This window comes from Cherax quadricarinatus, chromosome 75 (genome assembly GCF_038502225.1).
Source record: "Cherax quadricarinatus isolate ZL_2023a chromosome 75, ASM3850222v1, whole genome shotgun sequence".
NCBI lineage: Eukaryota > Metazoa > Arthropoda > Malacostraca > Decapoda > Parastacidae > Cherax > Cherax quadricarinatus.
Window position 1 is genome coordinate 20,326,148 of NC_091366.1, and position 20,410 is coordinate 20,346,557.

A 20,410-nucleotide genomic window follows, 5' to 3' on the forward strand; every position below is an offset into this window, starting at 1 on the left:
TTCATCTCTTCTGAGCAAATTTCTTCTGAGTTGAAGGAAGCTGTATTATGAAATGATCACCTTCCCTCCTCAAACGCTTGGGTATACCCTGAGTAATTCGAGGACCTTGTTGTATAGCAGGTGTTCTTACCTGGTACTTCATTATGAGTTGTCTGACAACAGACAAACAAAATTCACCATATGATGGTCTGTTGCCAGTCTTTATTTGGTACATATTATATGCAATGAGCATTGAAATGTCCATGAGATGGAAGAAAAGTTTCATGTACCACTTGTAACTCTTACGAACACAGTCAACAAAACCAATCTGCATGTCACATTTGTCAACCAGCGCATGCTTTGTGTATAAACAATCAATGTCACTGGTTTTCGAATACATTCATTAGTCACTCGATCAACTTTGCCACTGTCTTGCATTTCATTACGGTGAATGGTTGTCAACAATGTGACATCTCATTTGTCATGCCACCGTAATGCCATGATGTCATTGGCAGTAAACACCTGCACGTCATCACGAGCACCTGCGTTGAGCCTGGGCATATGTTTATGATTAGAACGCACTGTGCCACACACATCTGTCTTGTTCACTTGCATGAAATCACTGAGTAATGGGCTTGTGTACCAGTTATCGGTATATAATGTATGCCCCTTACCAAGAAAAGGTGCCATCATGTTTCTCACTACGTCACCTGAGGTACCCAATAACATCTTGGTATCTTTCAATGTTTTACTACCCGTGTATACAACAATATCCAACACCAGGCCACTGTCACAGTCACAGAGTACAAACAGTTTTATACCAAAGCGTTTCCTCTTGCTCGGTATATACTGCTTGAATGACAGTCTACCTTTGAGCAAAATCAAAGACTTGTCAATTACAACATTCTTGAATGGATAAAAGTATATGCTGAACTTTTGTTTGAGATACATGAAAACATTTCTAATCTTATATAACCTGTCACTTCTGTCAGGCCTGGTTTTGTCAGAGAAGTGCAACATACATAAGAGTAAGATAAACCTGTTCACTGGGATGATTTCACTGAAGACCGGGGTAGAAATTAGCCAATCTGTGGACCAGTATGCTTTTATATTATGCTTATAGACATGAGGAATAAGAATTATTTTTGCAAAAAGCAAATACATTTCTGCAACAGTCGTCTCTTTCCACCTGTGTAGTCTTGACTGTGGTGATATGATCGTATTTGCCATGGTGTACTCAAAATACTTATTACTTTCCCTGACAATAGTTTCCATCAATGGCTGGTCAAAGAATAATTCAAAGAATTCCAGTTCATTGGCCGTGGTTCCAAGGGAACAAGTAGGTAGAATTCCACTTTGAGAATCATCAAAGTGGTGAGGCTTGGGAACAAAATTAGGATTTTGCTGCCAATCCCACATATGGTTTGCTGGTGGATACTGGACATCATAGGCTGGTTGTGCAGGTGGTTGTGGTTGTGGTGGGCTGGTGGCTGACGCTCCGCTTTGTCCTTGAACTGACAAATCAGCAGAATGGGTCCCAGCGTGGGCTGGTGAGTCACGCATGGCAGTGCCACTACCACCACCACTACCACCATCCACTGATGCCTTTGGTCTATCCATGCCAAGTGTAGCCACATCATCCTCACTATCACTACCTAAAACTGGTGTAGGGCCACGGGATGTACTCCGGGATGTACTCCATCCCCTGGGCACAGCATAGGGTACACTACCCGAGCGCATGCGGCGGCGAACATACCGACGCTTCACTGGTGAATATGATTCCTATCACTACTCGAATGATCGTCGAGCGCAATAAAATCACAATCCACGTCACTATCATCATCATTACTGAAGTCAGAGGCCTGGCCACACGAAAATATTAGTTTTCTCTTGTGCTGAGGCACAACCGACCGTGAGTCACGAGTGCCCATACCAGAGATAGAAGGTTGAGGATTGTCAGGATTTTCTGCACTATTATCGATATCCTGGTCAATCCTTTCGGTCACTAACTGATCAAAGCCATAGAATTCGTCTTCATTTCCACTTCCATCAGTGTCAGAACTATCAGATAGGAATAGGAGAGTCCCAATTTTCCAGGGAGTGAGAGCTGACTTGCGACGAGGCATGGTGAACAAGGGTAACTGAGCCGGCATTCCCACAATGCTATGCAGGCGCCTAGATTTTTTGTTTATGGCACACACCCACCACGCAGACCCGTTCTCTCACATGTAGGCCTATGAGCGCTTTTGCGCTAAATTTGACGGCGCTAGAATTTTGGCATAGATCTATGGTTTGGACACTCAACGTGAAGCCGTAGATCTACGGGACAGACCCTGAAAGGGTTAAGAATATCTTTGTGTATTAAGCCCTGTCTATATTGCTTTTCATATTGGTGCTTCTTATCAATGGATTTCAGAATGGTGCTGGTTAGCCATGGGCAACCAAGCCGTTTGTTTGTGATCTGTTTCGTTTTTGTAGGACAATGTTTGTTGTATAGTCTAAGTAATTTGTTAAGAAAAATGTCTATCCAGTCATCAGCACCACTGGCCTTAGAGAATTCTGTAGGCCACTCAACAGTCTCTAGGTCAGCTGTGAACTTCCTTATTGAGGCCTCATCATGGAGTCTAAATGAAACTTTGTTGTATTCAAGTGGTGGTTTACTAATGTTTGTCATGAGGAAGGTAGGGTAGTGGTCTGTAGTGCTATCTGTGATTATCCCTGATTTAATGGGGGCTAGTATGTTGGTCCATATGTGGTCTATTATGGTTGCACTTGTTTCAGTGAGCCTGGTTGATTTAGTTATTGTTGGTATGAGAAGTGTGTTGCTCATATTGTTGATGAAATCAGTTACAGGCTGGTCATCTAGTAGGCCAAGGTTGATATTGAAGTCTCCAGCTAAGAGAAGGTGGTGCTCGTTTATTTGTCTGTTAGTTATTAGTGCCTTTAATTTCTCACTGAAATTTGGGATGTTCGTGTGGGGTATCCGGTAAATGGCACCGATTGTTATAGGCGTCTTAAGGTTTTTTACAGTAAAATTAGCAAAAATGTATTCTCCATATTCATCACTAAAGCAAGTGGTGCTAATACAAGATAATTGGTTAGAGTAATAGATTGCAATACCACCCCCAACTTGGTATGGTCTGCAGTTGTGGATTGCTGTGTATCCTGGTAGAGGGTAGATGTCTCAGTGCTTGGGGGTAATGACATTGGGAAGGGCAGGAGAGAGGAGCTGCTGGATAAGTACAGGTCAGCCATAGAAGTAGTTAGGTCTAAGGGAGGGATCCCAGTCATATGTAGCATCTTGCCTAGAAAGGGATTGGGCAATGAAAGGATGTCTAGGGCTATTGGTATAAATCACTGGCTAGACAGGTACTGCAAGGAACTTGCAATCCCATTCATTGATATCTGGGACCTATTCTTTGGCAAACGTGATATGTATGCAAGGGATGGGGTTCATCTCTCTGGGGATGGAGTGGTTGCATTAGCCAATTCAACTGAGAGGGTAATTGATGACTTGTCTAGGAATTTAAACTGATAGATTATCGAGGTATGGGTGTTTGTGGGAAACAATCAGGCTGCAGCATTAGGGTTAAAAACAGCAGTTATTACCGGGATACCTCAGGGATATGTTTAAAAGACAATATTCAAAATAATGTTGCTAGTAATGGCAAATCAATTGATCAACAAACAAAGAGAGATAGTAGAGGGCAACGAGTGACTAGCTCCCTTAAGGTTTACTATACAAATAGTAGGAGCCTAAGAAATAAGATAGATGAGCTAAAATTACTTGCAAGTGTAGGTAATATAGATATTATTGGTATAACAGAGACCTGGTTCAACCTGAAAGATAGAGAAATGCCTTCTGAATGCAACATACAGGGTTATACACTATTCCACACTGATAGGGTCAACAGGAAGGGTGGTGGTGTGGCGATGTATGTCAGAGAAAATTTAAATTGTTGTCTTAGACATGATATAAGATTAGAAACATCGAACACAGAATCGGTTTGGCTTCAGTTTCTCGAGGGTCGTGACAAATTAATTTTGGGTGTAATTTATAGGCCCACAAACCTTTATAGGGAGTGCAGTAAGCTGTTATGGGACGAAATTCATAAGGCATCTAGATATGAAAATGTTGTGATAATGGGAGATTTTAACTTTAGACAAATTGATTGGAACAATATGACAGGAAATCTTGAGTCTAGTGACTTTCTTGATACAGTTCAGGATTACTTTTTAAAACAGGTTGTGACAGAACCGACTAGAGGAAACAATCTGCTTGACTTGGTTCTTGCCAACAAAGATTCACTAATTAATAATCTTGAGGTTAATGATGAGCTTGTGGAAAGTGATCACAAATCACTTAGTTTCAATATATCATGGAATTACCCAGATAACTGCAATCAAATCTCTGTCCCAGATTTTCGCTTGGCCGACTTCATGGGACTGAAAAATTACTTGGGTGGGCTAAATTGGGATGTCCTGACTATGGGTCAGGTAGGTGATCTTGGTTGCCAATATGACTTTTTTCAGAGCATAGTTCTAGCTGCCCAGACAACTTTTGTTCCGAGTAGAGAAATTAGATTTAACAAAAATGATCCCAAATGGATGAACAATAGATTAAAACATCTCATTGGTCAAAAGAGAGGCATATATAGACCTATCAAAAGAGGGGATGGGCAGTTAAGAAATCAATATATTCAATTAAAGAGAGAAATAAAGAAAGGAATAAGAAAAGCAAAAAGAGATTATGAGGCTAAGGTCGCAAGGGATTCAAAGACTAACCCAAAAGGGTTCTTTCAGGTATACAGAAGTAAGATTAGGGACAAGATTGGCCCACTTAAGAGTAACTCTGGTCAGATCACTGACAGTGATAAGGATATGTGTGAAATTCTAAATACCTACTTCCTCTCAGTTTTCACCCAGGAAAATTCTAGCGATATTCCTGAAATAATAGATTATGTAGAACAGCATGATAATAAACTATGTACGATTGCGGTAACTAGTGACATGGTCCTCAGACAAAGAGAGAAACTAAAAGCTAACAAATCCCCAGGTCCTGATGAACTGTTTTCAAGGGTGTTAAAGGAATGTAAAGAGGAACTTAGCATACCTTTGGCTAATCTTTTTAACATATCACTACAAACTGGCATAGTGCCTGATAAGTGGAAAATGGCAAATGTAATACATATGGGAAATGTAATACCTGGTGCATCTCATGAGCAACAACACCGTATGTACTCCTAATTGTGGACACTAGCAAGGAGGAGGATATGTCGTTATCATGGGTAACAGCTTGTCTGGCTTGTTGACTCCATGGTACACTAGTGTGGCCACAGTCATCTCAGGGTCCTCTTCGGGAGGGGATAGCAGTGCTAGTTGCCTGCGGAGTGTCTCAGTAACTTCGCACTCCAGAAGATAGTGTGTTAGGGGGTGCTGGACAACATGCTGGCAGTACTGGCACATCTCCTCCTCAGCCTTGTCTACCATCATCTTGGCTGTGGGAAAGCCCAAACGAAGCCGATGGATGGCAGTACGCTGCACTCTGGACCAGGTTCTATCATATGGATGGGGTTCTCCTTGAGTCACTCCTCAGTACCACTGTTGAGATGGGGTATCACCTAAGACCTCCATAAGTTTCATTGCTCTGGTAGACATCAGTTTGGTCTGTCGTAGGCTGATGGGGACAGTAATCCCAACATGTGGATACTCTGTGGCTGCCTTGGCTGCATCATCTGCTGCCTCATTTCCCCAGATGCCAGCATGGCTGGGGAAATGTCGATCTGTTACCCTGAACCTCTAAGGCTGTCATTATGCTCAGGATCGATGTGATGAGGTGAACATTGTCCTGTGATTGAGGATGGGAGAGGGCATTGATTGCAGAGGTGGAGTCAATATGTATGACAGGTCGGAGTCGGTGTTGTAGGGAGTGTGACAGTGTCTGATGAATTGCCACCAGCTTAGCTTGAAATGAAATCTATAGCTGACCTGTACTTATCTAGCAGCTCTTCTCTCCTACCCTTCCCAATATCATTTCCACCAGCACTGAGACAGATAATGGGCTTGTTCCCATTACCTGACATGATATTATCCAGCCTGTTGACAATGTCCCCAACACCAGCTCCAGGGAAGCACACTCTATCTCTCATCTTCTTATTCCTATTACAAAAAGCACAGTCAATATATCTTACCTGAGAGTCACCAACCACAAGAATGCGCTTACCTCCATTAGCAGGGGCAGTAGTACCCTTACCTTCACTGGCCACTGAAGTACATTCATCCTGAAGAACAGAGAAGCGATTTCCTTCAGATCTTCACTCTTAACTTTCCTTACTCTGATGTGCCTCCCATTACTGTGAACCACTCGCCACTTGTAGCAGGTGCTGGACTGCACCTCACTGCTGGTAGCCGTTGCTACCTCCCCAACTACAGCCTCCTCACAGCGAGAGACAGACTGCACCTCACTGCTAGAAGCCTCATTCCCCACAACTCCAGCTACCTCACACTCTCTCCCAGACCCATTGAGGTGGACCTTCAGCCTCCTAATCTCCTCCTGGAGAAGCAAGACCTCCTCCTTCAACTCTCCAACCTCAATTTTTAAAACACTGCAGAAGCAAGCCATGCTTTGTAACCGTCCACACTAATCCCCAAAGCAGCTCAGGGTCTGTGACCTCACGTGACGACTGACCACGTCTCAGTTATGGTAAATACATCAATGTTACCTGCATTAGCAACTAATCTCAACTTGTCCATCTTATTCCTAGCACTACGACTATTGTGGAAAAAGACACTTATTTACAGTTGAGGACATTTATTAAAGGAAACGTTTCGCCACGAGTGGCTTCTTCAGTCCTAATACAGTGGACCCCCGCTTAACGATCACCTCCAAAAGCGACCAATTATGTAAGTGTATTTATGTAAGTGCGTTTGTACGTGTATGTTTGGGGGTCTGAAATGGACTAATCTACTTCACAATATTCCTTATGGGAAAAAATTCGGTCAGTACTGGCACCTGAACATACTACTGGAATGAAAAAAGTTCGTTAACCGGGGGTCCACTGTACATAGAAAACTAAGAAAATGCATACAGTAAGGCCCCGCTTTATGGCGTTTTGCCTTGCGGTGTTCTGCTAATACAGTGATGTCAAATTATGACCAAAATTTGCTATACGGCAAGCGGTCTTTCAAATACGGCACCCCCACCTGGTTTGTTTACATTTTCTGTGACATCTATTATGTCAGGAAACTTACCAAAATTTCAAGTGTTTTAAAGTTATTGCATATTTTATATGTACTCTGATAGTTATACTTATGTGTACCTGTACCTAAATATACTTACACACTGTGCTGGTGTGCAGGTACACATTAAAATCGCTAAGTCTCTCTCTACTCATGACGCCCCAATACTAAGTAATAATAGTCACTCTTGGGCACACTAAATGTCTTATTTTACATCAATATAGGCATTTTCATTAATCCATCTATGATATTTTCCTCAAAATTATATATGAAACCCATTACATAGCATATAAACATGATACATACACTCACAGAATAAAAATTGATGTAAATATGAGATTTGTTTACAAAGCAGCTGTGTAGGTAGTGTCGGAAGAATTACGTTTTCTCTAGTCAAACTGGGGGATAACTGTAGAAAAATATTCTTTTCGTATGCCTTTACTCTATATACAGCAATTCGCGACCCTTGTGGATTTAGTGCTTTTTATTATAATAATAATAATAATAATATTATTATTATTATTATTAATAATGATAATATTATTATTATTATTATTAATATTATCTTCATTCACTCTAAAAATGGTGTATTGCTGTTTGTTTATTCTGAACTAACTTGTACAACTTGTACACAATGTAAGAGTATGTGTAGCCCAGGAGAGCTACACCTACCGGCTACCTACACTGACTTCCTACAAATAAATACTACTCACCTCTCTTTCTACATTAAGACTACACATATTTTAAGGTAAATAATAAGTGTATTGTATGTGTATTTTACCTCTCTGGGACGTTTTAAATATTGTATATTAAGTATGAGAAGGGGAGCCAGGGCTACCTACACCTGGGCTACCTACACCTGGGCTACCTGCACCTGACTTCCTACAAATAAGTACTACTCACATCTCTCCCTACATTAAGATTACAAATACTTTAAAATAAGTTATGAATTTACTGTGAATGTATTTTACTTTGTGTGTTTTTAATGCCTAGTTCTATTACTAACCTAATATAATTTAGTGTAAGCTTGTTGTCTGGCATTTATATGCATTTATAAATGGAAAAAAATGGTGTTCTGCCTTCTGGCAATGTTTGCTTTCCAGCGACAGCCTGGAACCTAACTCGCTGTATAAGTGGGGCCCTACTGTATATATAGTGGCAGGAGTCAGGTGAAGTGTCGTGTGGGTAGAGGTGGTAGTAGTAGTAGTGGTGGAACAAAGGAGGTGAGACGGATGGCTAGAGAGGGACCTGCTGACATCATGTAACAGCAGTTTGCAGAATGGGTAATATCCTGTTGATTAGCAATTTTGAGATACTGTAACTACTGGACTTTTGCTTTATAGTGTTACTGACAGCAATTAGGGCAGCTTCTGTGCATTTTCTCCATCTTAAGTCATCTTCATTAATCATTAATTTAGCCTCACTGAATTTCATGAGGTGTCCAACATTGTCCCTATGTTGCACACACGCGTTTTTGTGGTCATCATTTCTGCAAACATTTTTGTGTTCAGCGATCCTAATGTCCAGAGATCTGGCTGTTTCCCCTACATATACTTTGTCACACCCCCCACATGGTAGAGTGTAAATTCCTGCACTTGTGCCAGAATCATGCTTAGGTTTTTGTATCAGGTTCCTAATAGTAGTTGAAGAGCTGGTAGATATTTTAGCCAGTTTTCTGTCATACATTTTTGAAATGTTAGTGGCAACGTTGCTGACCGGTAAAACAATGTAATTTGGAGGCTTTTCTTCAACTTGATTGGTGTTGGCGTTGTTGAGGATACGTGTCGCACGTTTCCTGCAGTCACATATGAAGTGTAGGGGAAAGTGTAGTGAACTAAAAGAATTGGTGATGCATATGCATTCTTCTTCGAGAAACTGCAGACTGGAAATTCTGTAGGCTCTCAAAAAGAAGCCAATAACTACCCCTCTTTTAGTTCTGGTGTCATGGTGAGAGAAGAAATGTAGAAAATTGTTCTTGTAGGTAGGTTTCCGGTAGACTTTAAAAGAAAGTCTGTTTTCATCAGTGCTTAGAAGAACATTGAGACAAGGTATTTGGTTGTCCTTCTCTTCCTCTAATGTAAATTTGATAGTAGGTTCCAGAGTGTTGATGGTGTTGAGGATGCCACGTACGTCTAAATTTTTGGGTAAAATGACAAGTGTATTTTCATATGGATATTTTATTGTTGTATTGTCGGTTCTTTGGCCTCATTAAATAGAATGGAAAATAGTATATTGCAGAAATAAAGCTGATTTTGATTGGTTTTAGGACTGAAAATAGCTTGAAATTGAGCTCAAAGTAGCAGAAATGTTTGATTTTTGTCGATATTCAAGAGTAAACAAATAATGTCACGTGTCCAATGCACATCAACTGGTGGATCTAATGAGTGTTCACAAATGTGATTCAATGTATCATGTTCAAATTAATAAATAAATTATATATACAATTATTACAATATTGCATAACAGTAAATCTTCTATTTTTTTTGTGTGTGAATAAAAATTCTTTGTGAATAAAAAAAAAAAATGGCATCCATGTATAAAGCCTGGAAACATAACTAATGAACAGAGGATACGTTATTTTAGTGCCAGGAATGCCTACATTGTTTATTCTGAACCCTATTTTGAAACAGGAATATTTTGAAATTTGTGTGAAATTGGCCAAATTACCAATTTCTGATCACTTTAGTGGGTAGTTGAAATAGTTGATTAGGCAATTTCTTGTGCTCAACCAATAAAATGGAAGACATACTACAGAAATAGCTAAGAATTTGGTCCACTGGAACAATGTAATTGGCCTAAATTAGAACTCAAAGTAGGCAAAATCGCTAATGCTTAAATATAGCTGATGCGGCAAAATTCATGTAAGTGTAACTTCAATTTTCCATTAATTTTCATACTTTTTGATTTATTACCTTCAGAAAAAGATTATCATTTCATAAGTAATTTTTTTTTTTTAATTCTTGGACATTGGGGGTCTGGAGAGTGAAGGGCTAAACTAATGCATAAACATATATGAAATAGGTGCTGTATACACATTACATCCAGGTTCCTTTTATTTTCTTAACTTTATTATGCAAAGATAAGCAGAGGATATACAAACACTAAGAGTCCATCTCATGGACAGGTACTGGTAATGTCTGCCCTCTCAATTTGTATATAAATATTATCTCCAGCATGCTAACATTTGAACACATATGATGCAAATGATATGGTATGCACGAATCAACTAATTTAATCACAAAGATCTGAGAATTGCATGGGACATGTATTTATGCACCACTGAGACATGGGATGGGGAAGGCAGGGGAGGAAGCTAGGCCTCCCCCATACAGAAAATGGCCTGACCCACAGGCAGGCTGCCTGCGAGTCCACTAGATGGATGGAAAACTCCCGCTCCTCGTAGAGCTAGTTCAGCTATCAAAACTTTGGGGGGCCCATGCCCTGGATCCATTATATACCTCTGTAATCTGTAAATACCTTTGAAACTTGTCATGATTGTGACCAGACCCACCTGGAGTTCATTACCTTTGTAAATTGTGAGTTCATTACCTCTGTAACTTGCTCAGCTATCAAAACTTTGGAGTCCAGTCCCTGGACCAATTATGTACCTCTGTAATCTTTTGACTACCGCCCACAGGATGGGTATGAGGTGCATAATAAACATATTAAACTAACTCCTCATAGAGCTCCAAATTCTTCCCCCAGAAGAGGCACTGTGCTAGTCAAATTTTACTAAGTGCTCATCAAAAATATGATTCAATAATGTAATAGCAAAAACATGTTAAGAGGATAATGTGTTAATTGACAATGTCCTCGAAATAACATAGGCAGCAGGTTTGTTTTTATATTTAAAATATAAAAGAGTAAAAAATTTTTAACAATGAATATTATGGTGACCATGTTATCATGATTAATAATGTATTATTAAAAAACAAACTCACAGAAGCTTTCAACTTACAGTTAACGTCTTCAGAGAAATTTCACCAGTAATTCTCTCAACCTTCTCCATTATGGTGGAGCCAGACTCTTCCAGGAAGCTGGGGACATCTGTGTCACCTGTCTCCATGACCACCAAGTCCAGAGCATTCTTGATAGTCTCCTGCACCTGTATTCATCAACACAAATATAAATGGTGGATGCCAGCAACAATCCAGATGTTAAAAAGGCTCACGAGGAAGCCTTCACCAAATTCAGCTTCAATAATAAGAACATAAAGTGGGACCAAGTAAACCATGTCCTAACTGATATAAGCTGGGAAGACACACTAAGCAACACAGACCCCAACTTATGACTAGAACAGATTAACTCTGTGTCACTCGATGTATGCTCAAGGTTTTTTCCTTTAAGAAAAAGGAGGAGTAGATATGAAATACAAAGAGACAGGTGCTCCTTTTAAAGGCAACGGAAAAGAATAGCAGAGCGGCTAAAAGAGGCCAATATATCTGCAATGCATAGGGAGACACTGGTCAGAGAAATAGCAAACATCGAACTAAAGCTAAAGGAATCCTATATGAGTCAGAAATTGCGGGAAGAACTAAAAGCCATAAATGAAATCGAAAGAAACCCAAAGTATTTCTTTTCTTATGGTAAATCAGAGTCGAGAACAACATAGAGTATTGGGCCCCTACTTAAACAAGATGGGTCCTACACAGATGACAGCAAGGAAATGAGTAAGTTTTTAGCAAGATGCTAACCAGACTGAAAGTCGAAGATCTAAATGAACTTTTTATGAGAGAGCCACAGAATTTGGTAAACACAAGCCTATCTGACATTATCCTGATGCCAAATGACTTCGAACAGGCGATAAATGATGTGCCCATGCACTCTGCCCCAGGGCCAGACTCATGGAGCTCAGTGTTCATCAAGAACTGCAAGAAGCCCCTATCACATGCTTTTAACATCCTATGGAGAGGGAGCATGGACACTGGGGTCATCCCACAGTTACTAAAAACAGACAGCCCCACTCCACAAAAGGGGCAGTAAAGCAATAGCAAAGAACTACAGACTGACAGCACTAACATCCTATAACATAAAAATCTTTGAAATGGCCCTAAGAAGCAAGATCGCCACCCATTTAGATACCCATCAGTTACATAACCTAGGGCAACATGGGTTTAGAGCAGGTCACTCCTGTCTGTCCCAACTACTGAATCACTATGACAAGGTCCTAGATGCACTAGAAGACAAAAAGAATGCAGATGTAAAAAACACAGACTTTGCAAAAGCCTTCAACAAGTGTGACCATGGTGTAATAGCACACAAAATGCATGCCAAAGGAATAACAGGAAAAGTTGGTAGATGGATCTATAATTTCCTGACAAATAGTAGTAGTAAACAGAGTAGTATTCAACAGAGTAAAGTCTGAGGTGGCTATGGTGAAAAGCTCTGTTTTCTGTACTCGCCCCCATCTTGTTTCTCATCCTCATATCTGAGTTTGACAGGGATGTAAGCAACAGCACCATGTCCTCCTTTGCAGATGACACCCGAATCTGCATGACAGTGTCTTCCATTGCAGACACTGCAAGGCTCCAGGCAGACATCAACCAAATCTTTCAATGGGCTGCAGAAAACAATATGAAGTTCAACGATGAGAAATTTCAATTACTCCGATATGGTAAACATGAGGAAATTAAAACTTCGTCTGAGTATAAAACAAATTCTAACCACGTCATCAAAGACTTGGGAGTGATCCTGTAAGAGGATCTCACCTTAAAGGACCATAACATTGTATCAATTGCATCTGCTAGAAAAATGATGAGATGGATAATGAGAACCTTCGAAACTAGGGATGCCAAACCTATGATGACACTCTTCAAGTCGCCTGTTCTATCTATGCTGGAATATTGCTGCACACTAAGAGCACCTTTCAAGGCAGGTGAAATTGCTGACCTAGAAAATGTACAGAGAACGTTCAAGGCATGGATAACTGAGATAAAACACCTCAATTACTGGGAGCACTTGAAGTTCCCGAACCTGTACTCCCTGGAATGCAGGCGGGAGAGATACATGATTATATACACCTGGAATAATCTAGAGGGACTAGCACCAAACCTGCACACGAAAATCACTCCCTACGAAAGCAAAAGACTCTGCAGGCTATACAACATCCCCCCAATGAAAAGCAGGGGTGTCACTAGCATGTTAAGAGACAACACAATAAGTGTCAGGGGTCCAAGACTGTTCAACTGCCTCCCAGCATACATAAGGGGGATTACCAATAAACCCCTGGCTGTCTTCAAGAAGGCACTGGACAAGCACCTAAAGTTGGTACTTGACCAGCCGGACTGTGGTTCGTATGCTGGATTGTGTGCAGCCAGCAGTAACAGCCTGGTTGATCAAGCCCTGATCCACCATGAGGCCTGGTCACAGACTAGGCCGCGGGGGTGTTGACCCCCGGAACTCTCTCCAGGTAAACTCCAGGAACATTTACCTAGGATAACTACCTAACACAACTGCCAGCTAATACTTTGAAGAAAACTGCTCAGACAAGGTGTTTCGTCTGTGCCCATACAAAAAAACACCCACGAATTTGCAGAGACACTCGTTTTGTGTGAGGAGTGTAAAACACCACTGTGTATGGAACCATGTTTTATGTGTGAGGAGTGTAAAACACCACTGTGTATGGAATCATGCTTTAAAGAGTTCCACAAGCTGCAGAACTTCTAGGAATATGTCCAGTAACTGTACATTTGTATATATATTACAGAACAATAGTAATAAACAATTTTTTGCATTGTTTGTTTTGTAAACAAGTTTTGTAAACAATATATTGATAATTATGTTTGTGCACTTATTGTGTTGTATACAACGAATGTATATATGTACATTGCACCTTACTTTGTTCTCACAGGCCACGAAAGTTATGCGAATAAATAAAATAGTGAAAAAACAAGAAACCTTCAGATGCAAGTAAATCAAAATTTACCGAGTAAGTGGCATTCGCCGCTGTTGCCATATGTGACTCATTTCTGTCAACTTTACTCCTCTATATCTCAGTAAGTACTGATCACAATTTTTTTTTTTTTTTTTGGGGGGGGGGGCTTAAAACAGTCAGAAAATTAATCTTAACATTCTCATAAGAATTTTTTTTTTTTTTTGAATAGTCTTCAACACCAGGAGACACTTCAGGATTTGGGGTTGTGACAGTCAAAGAGTTAAGCTGCTGGTAAACTTGTTCAATGGAGGGCATCTCAGATCAGATTCACAGACAGTACAATACACACATCATCACTAATCCCTATCAGCAATTTTCTTAGGTTTGACTTACGTTTATTTTGACTTACAAACGGCTGGTCGGAACCAAGCTCAGTCGTAAGTTGGATGGTACCTGTACTACAGTGGCTGCAAAGAAAATCTATACATTGCCAATGCAAAAAAATCTATACACAAGATTTTGGTACATACATTTCACTTCTGTTTCCACCATAGGAAAAGTTGGCAGAGCCTGTAATGATACAGTGTACTGGAGCCTGTCTTGTTCCTTTGTTTCCCATCATGCTATGCTTCAGTGCTCTGCCAGAGCACAGTGAGGAAGGAAGTCTGCTACGTTGTTCCTCAGTGCCCCTTTTTTCACTTGATCATGAACTTTGCCACACTATATTTCTGCTGCAAGTGGTCAGAATGGGTCAAACTAAACTTTCAATTGCAGAGAAGACCCATGCACTCACCCTATTAGAGTAAGTCATGACTGTGATATGCATAGTCACAGACCTGAAGGTAACTATAATGACAATTTACAACCTTAAGAAAGCACCCTGGAAATTGGACTCTTGGGACACCCAGAATGACTTCTCTTCACACAGACAAGATCCTGAAGAGGGAAATGTTATCAGATCCTGCCATAAAAACCCACAGGCCTCAAGAAAAAAGCATTCTGCTATCCTGAAAGACATCACAGTGCAAACTATTCATACCAACTGCAAAAGGACCTGAAAATGCCTGCTTGACGTGCTGCCATTAAGCCCATGCTAACTAAAGCCATGAAGAAGAAATGGTTTCAGTTCTGCAAGAAGTACAAGGACTGGACCTCAGACCAGTGGCAGAAGGTGATGTTCAGTGATGAGAGTACCTTCAGGCTCGTCAGGAATGGCTCCAAGACCATTTGACATACCAGTGGTGTGTCCCGTTATGACTCTCGGTATGCCATGAAGACAGTGAAGCACCCTGAGAGTGTTATGGTCTGGGGTGCTTTTAGTGGTTATAAGGGCACTGGTGGACTATACTTCCTTCTTAAAAACATTATGATGAAAGGAAGTAATTATATCAAGGTGTTAACACCTTGATATAATTATATAATTATATAATTATATAATTAATAATAATATCTCAACTCACCGCTCACCTTTTTTCCTTCATCAATTCTACGATTAACCTCATCCTTCATAAATCCATCCGCCGACACGTCAACTCCCAAGTATCTGAAAACATTCACTTCTTCCATACTCCTCCTCCCCAATTTGATATCCAATTTTTCTTTATCTAAATCATTTGATACCCTCATCACCTTACTCTTTTCTATGTTCACTTTCAACTTTCTACCTTTACACACATTCCCAAACTCATCCACTAACCTTTGCAGTTTTTCTTTAGAATCTCCCATAAGCACAGTATCATCAGCAAAAAGTAACTGTCAATTCCCATTTTGAATTTGATTCCCCATAATTTAATCCCACCCCTCTCCCGAACACCCTAGCATTTACTTCTTTTACAACCCCATCTATAAATATATTAAACAACCATGGTGACATTACACATCCCTGTCTAAGACCTACTTTTACCAGGAAGTAGTCTCCCTCTCTTCTACACACCCTAACCTGAGCCTCACTATCCTCATAAAAACTCTTTACAGCATTTAGTAACTTACCACCTATTCCATATACTTGTAACATTTGCCACATTACTCCTCTATCCACTCGATCATATGCCTTTTCTAAATCCATAAATGCAATAAAAACTTCCCTACCTTTATCTAAATACTGTTCATATATATGCTTCAATGTAAACACTTGATCTACATATCCCCTACCCACTCTGAAACCTCCTTGCTCACCCGCCATCCTACATTCTGTCTTACCTCTAATTCTTTCAATTATAACCCTACCGTACACTTTTCCTGGTATACTCAGTAAACTTATCCCTCTATAATTTTTACAATCTCTTTTGTCCCCCTTCCCTTTATATAAAGGGACTATACATGCTCTCTGCTAATCCCTAGGTACCTTCCCCTCTTTCATACATTTATTAACCCTTTCAGGGTCCGTCCCGTAGATCTACGGCTTTGCGTTCAGTGTCCAAACCGTAGATCTACGTCATGAGCTCAGCTCACTCTGATTAACTGTGAGTGGTACACTTGGGCCTAGATATGAGAGAATACATCTATGTGGTATGTGTGCACCACATAAAACAAATCCTGCAGCACACTGTGTATAATGAGAGAAAAAAAACTGAAACCAAGATTTTCGATTAAAACAGCAACTTTGCAGTGTTTTTTCATATGTTTTTTATAGTTGTATTTGCAATTTCTTGGTCTCATTTGATAGAATGGAAGACATATTACAGAAATAGAGATGATTTTGATTGGTTTTAGCACTGGAAATGGCTTGAAACTGAGCTCAAAGTAGCGAAAATGTTAAATTTTTGTCGATGTTCAAGAGTAAACAAACGACCTCACACGTCTAATACATGCCAGCTGGTGGATCTAATACACATTCACAAATGTGGTGATGATATTTATACAATTATTATAATATTGCATAACAGTAAATCTTCTATTTTTTGGTGTGAATAAAAATTCATTATGTAAATACAAAATAAAAATGGGATTTATTTGTAAAGCCTCAAAACGTAACTAATGAACCGAGGAAATGTTAGTTTAGTGCCAGGAATGCCTACAGTGTTTATTCTGGATGCTATTTTGAAATTGGAATATTTTGAACTTTGTGTTAAATTGGCCAAATTACCAATTTCCGATCACTTTATTTTGTAGTTGAAACAGTTGACTTGGCGATTTCTTGTGCTCAATCGATAGAATAGAAGTAAAACTAGTAAAATAGCTAAGAATTTGGTCGACTGGAATGATGTAATTGGCCTAAAATGGAAGTCAAAGTCGGCAAAATCGCCGATTCGTAAATATCGCTGACACATCAAAATTCGCGAGAGCATAATTTCGTCAATTTTCCATCAAATTTCGTACTTTTTGTTTTATTACCTTTACATAAAGATTCTCTACCATTTCATAAGAAAAAAATAACAAATTTTGGGGGGGAAAATTCTTGGACACTGGGGCACCACTTCAGATTTGGGCCTTGGACCCTGAAAGGGTTAAACAAAAGTACCAACCACTCCAACACTATATCCCCCCCCCCCTGTTTTTAACATTTCTGTCATGATCCCATCAGTTCCAGCTGCTTCACCCCCTTTCATTCTACGTAATGCCTCACGTACCTCCCCCACACTTACATTCTGCTCTTCTTCACTCCTAAAAGATGGTATACCTCCCTGGCCAGTGCATGAAATTACTGCCTCTCTTTCTTCCTCAACATTTAAAAGTTCCTCAAAATATTCTCACCATCTACCTAATACCTCCCTCTCCCCATCTACTAACTCCCCTACTCTGTTTTTAACTGACAAATCCATACTTTCCCTAGGCTTTCTTAACTTGTTTAACTCACTCCAAAAATTTTTGTTATTTTCATTAAAATTTCTTGACAGTGCCTCTCCCACTCTTTCATCTGCTCTCCTCTTGCACTCTCTCACCACTCTCTTTACCTTTCTTTTACTCTCCATATACTCTGCTCTTCTTATAATACTTCTGCTTTGTAAAAACCTCTCATAAGCTACCTTTTTCTCTTTTATCACACCCTTTACTTCATCATTCCACCAATCACTCCTCTTTCCTCCTGCCCCCACCCTCCTATAACCACAAACTTCTGCCCCACATTCTAATACTGCATTTTTAAAGCTATTCCAACCCTCTTCAACCCCCCCCTCCCCCACTACTCATCTTTGCACTAGCCCACCTTTCTGCCAATAGTTGCTTATATCTCACCCGAACTTCCTCCTCCCTTAGTTTATACACTTTCACCTCCCTCTTACTTGTTGTTGCCACCTTCCTCTTTTCCCATCTACCTCTTACTCTAACTGTAGCTACGACTAAATAATGATCTGATATATCAGTTGCCCCTCTATAAACATGTACATCCTGGAGCCTACCCATCAACCTTTTATCCACCAATACATAATCTAATAAACTACTTTCATTATGTTCTACATCATACCTTGTATATTTATTTATCCTCTTTTTCATAAAATATGTATTACTTTTTACCAAATTTCTTTCTACACATAGCTCAATTAAAGGCTCCCCATTTACATTTACATTTACCCTTGGCACCCCAAATTTACCTACTACTTCCTCCACAACATTTTTTCCCACTTTAGCATTGAAATCCCCAACCACCATTACTCTCACACTTGGTTCAAAACTCCCCATGCATTCACTCAACATTTCCCAAAATCTCTCTCTCTCCTCTACACTTCTCTCTTCTCCAGGTGCATACATGCTTACTATAACCCACTTTTCACATCCAATCTTTATTTTACCCTACATAATCTTGAATTTATACATTTATAGTCCCTCTTTTCCTGCCATAGCTTATCCTTCAACATTATTGCTACTCCTTCTTTAGCTCTAACTCTATTTGAAACCCCTGACCTAATCCCATTTATTCCTCTCCATTGAAACTCTCCCACCCCCTTCAGCTTTGTTTCACTTAAAGCCAGGACATCTAGCTTCTTCTCATTCATAACATCCACAATCATCTCTTTCTTATCATTTGCACAACATCCACACACATTCAGACTTCCCACTTTGACAATTTTCTTCTTATTCTTTTTAGTAATCTTTACAGGAAAAGGGGTTACTAGCCCATTGTTCCTGGCATTTTAGTTGACTTTTACAACACGCATGGCTTACGGAGGAAAGATTCTTATTCCACTTCCCCACGGATATAAAAGGAAAAGTAATAAGACCAAGAACTATTAAGATAAAATCAAAGAAAACTCAGATAAGTGTGTATAAATAAATGTGTACGTGTATGTGTAGTGTGACCTAAGTGTAAGTAGAAGTAGCAAGACGTACCTGTAATCTTGCATATTTATGAGACAGACAAAAGACACCAGCAATCCTACCATCATGTAAAACTATTATAAATGGTAATTATCATAACATAAAAATTATATAAATTAAAATAAAAATGAGAAAAAAAGGTAAATCAGCAACACTTCTGCAAGTGCCAGGACTGGATATTGCCGTCAGGTGAGCATCCAGAACCAAGTTCGTGGTCTTGTATCCCAGTAAGTACTGGTCCTAAATTTTTTTTTGTCTTATACCACACAGAAAATAGCTCTCTTTAATTTAAAAACAAAAAATGATTTTTTTATTTTTCAAAATATTCGGAGTGCCACGCAGGTGAACATAGATATACGTTTGGACAGTTTAAGGGTTAACAGTAGAGGGTGGTAGTGATGGTGGTAGTGATGGTGGTAGAGGGTGGTAGTGGTAGTGATGGCAGTAGAGGGTGGTAGTGATGGTAGAGAGTGATAGTGGTTGTGATGGCAGTAAAGGGTGGTAGTGATGGTGGTAGTGGTAGTGATGATGGTACAGAGTGGTAGAGGCTGTGATGGTGGTAGAGGGTGGTAGTGATGGTAGAGGGTGGTAGTGATGGTGGTAGAGGGTGGTTGTGATGGCAGTAGAGGGTGGCAGTGATGATGGTAGATGGTGGTAGTGATGGTGATAGATGGTTGTGGTGATGGTGGTAGAGGGTGGTAGTGGTTGTGATGGCAGTAGAGTGGTAGTGATGGTGGTAGAGGGTGGTAGTGATGGTGGTAGTGATGGTGGTAGTGATGGTGGAAGTGATGGTGGTAGAGGGTGGTAGTGATGGTGGTAGTGATGGTGGTAGTGATGGTGGTAGTGATGGTGGTAGAGGGTGGTAGTGATGGTGGTAGTGATGGTGATAGATGGTTGTGGTGATGGTGGTAGAGGGTGGTAGTGGTTGTGATGGCAGTAGAGAGTGGTAGTGATGGTGGTAGAGGGTGGTAGTGATGGTGGTAGAGGGTGGTAGTGATGGTGGTAGAGGGTGGTAGTGATGGTGGTAGAGGGTGGTAGTGATGGTGGTAGTGATGGTGGTAGAGG

At 40.1% G+C, this 20,410-nt stretch overlaps 1 protein-coding gene across 2 annotated transcripts in view; it reads right to left on the reverse strand.

Annotated features, from left to right (window-relative positions):
• LOC128691944 (uncharacterized) overlaps positions 1–20,410 on the reverse strand; it is a 176,180-nt gene that overhangs the window by 92,321 nt on the left and 63,449 nt on the right. For both annotated transcript variants that reach the window (XM_053780933.2, XM_053780932.2), the window contains exon 4: positions 11,177–11,323. In XM_053780933.2, the coding sequence (XP_053636908.1) occupies positions 11,177–11,323 (147 nt within the window). The remainder of the gene's footprint in view (positions 1–11,176; positions 11,324–20,410) is intronic.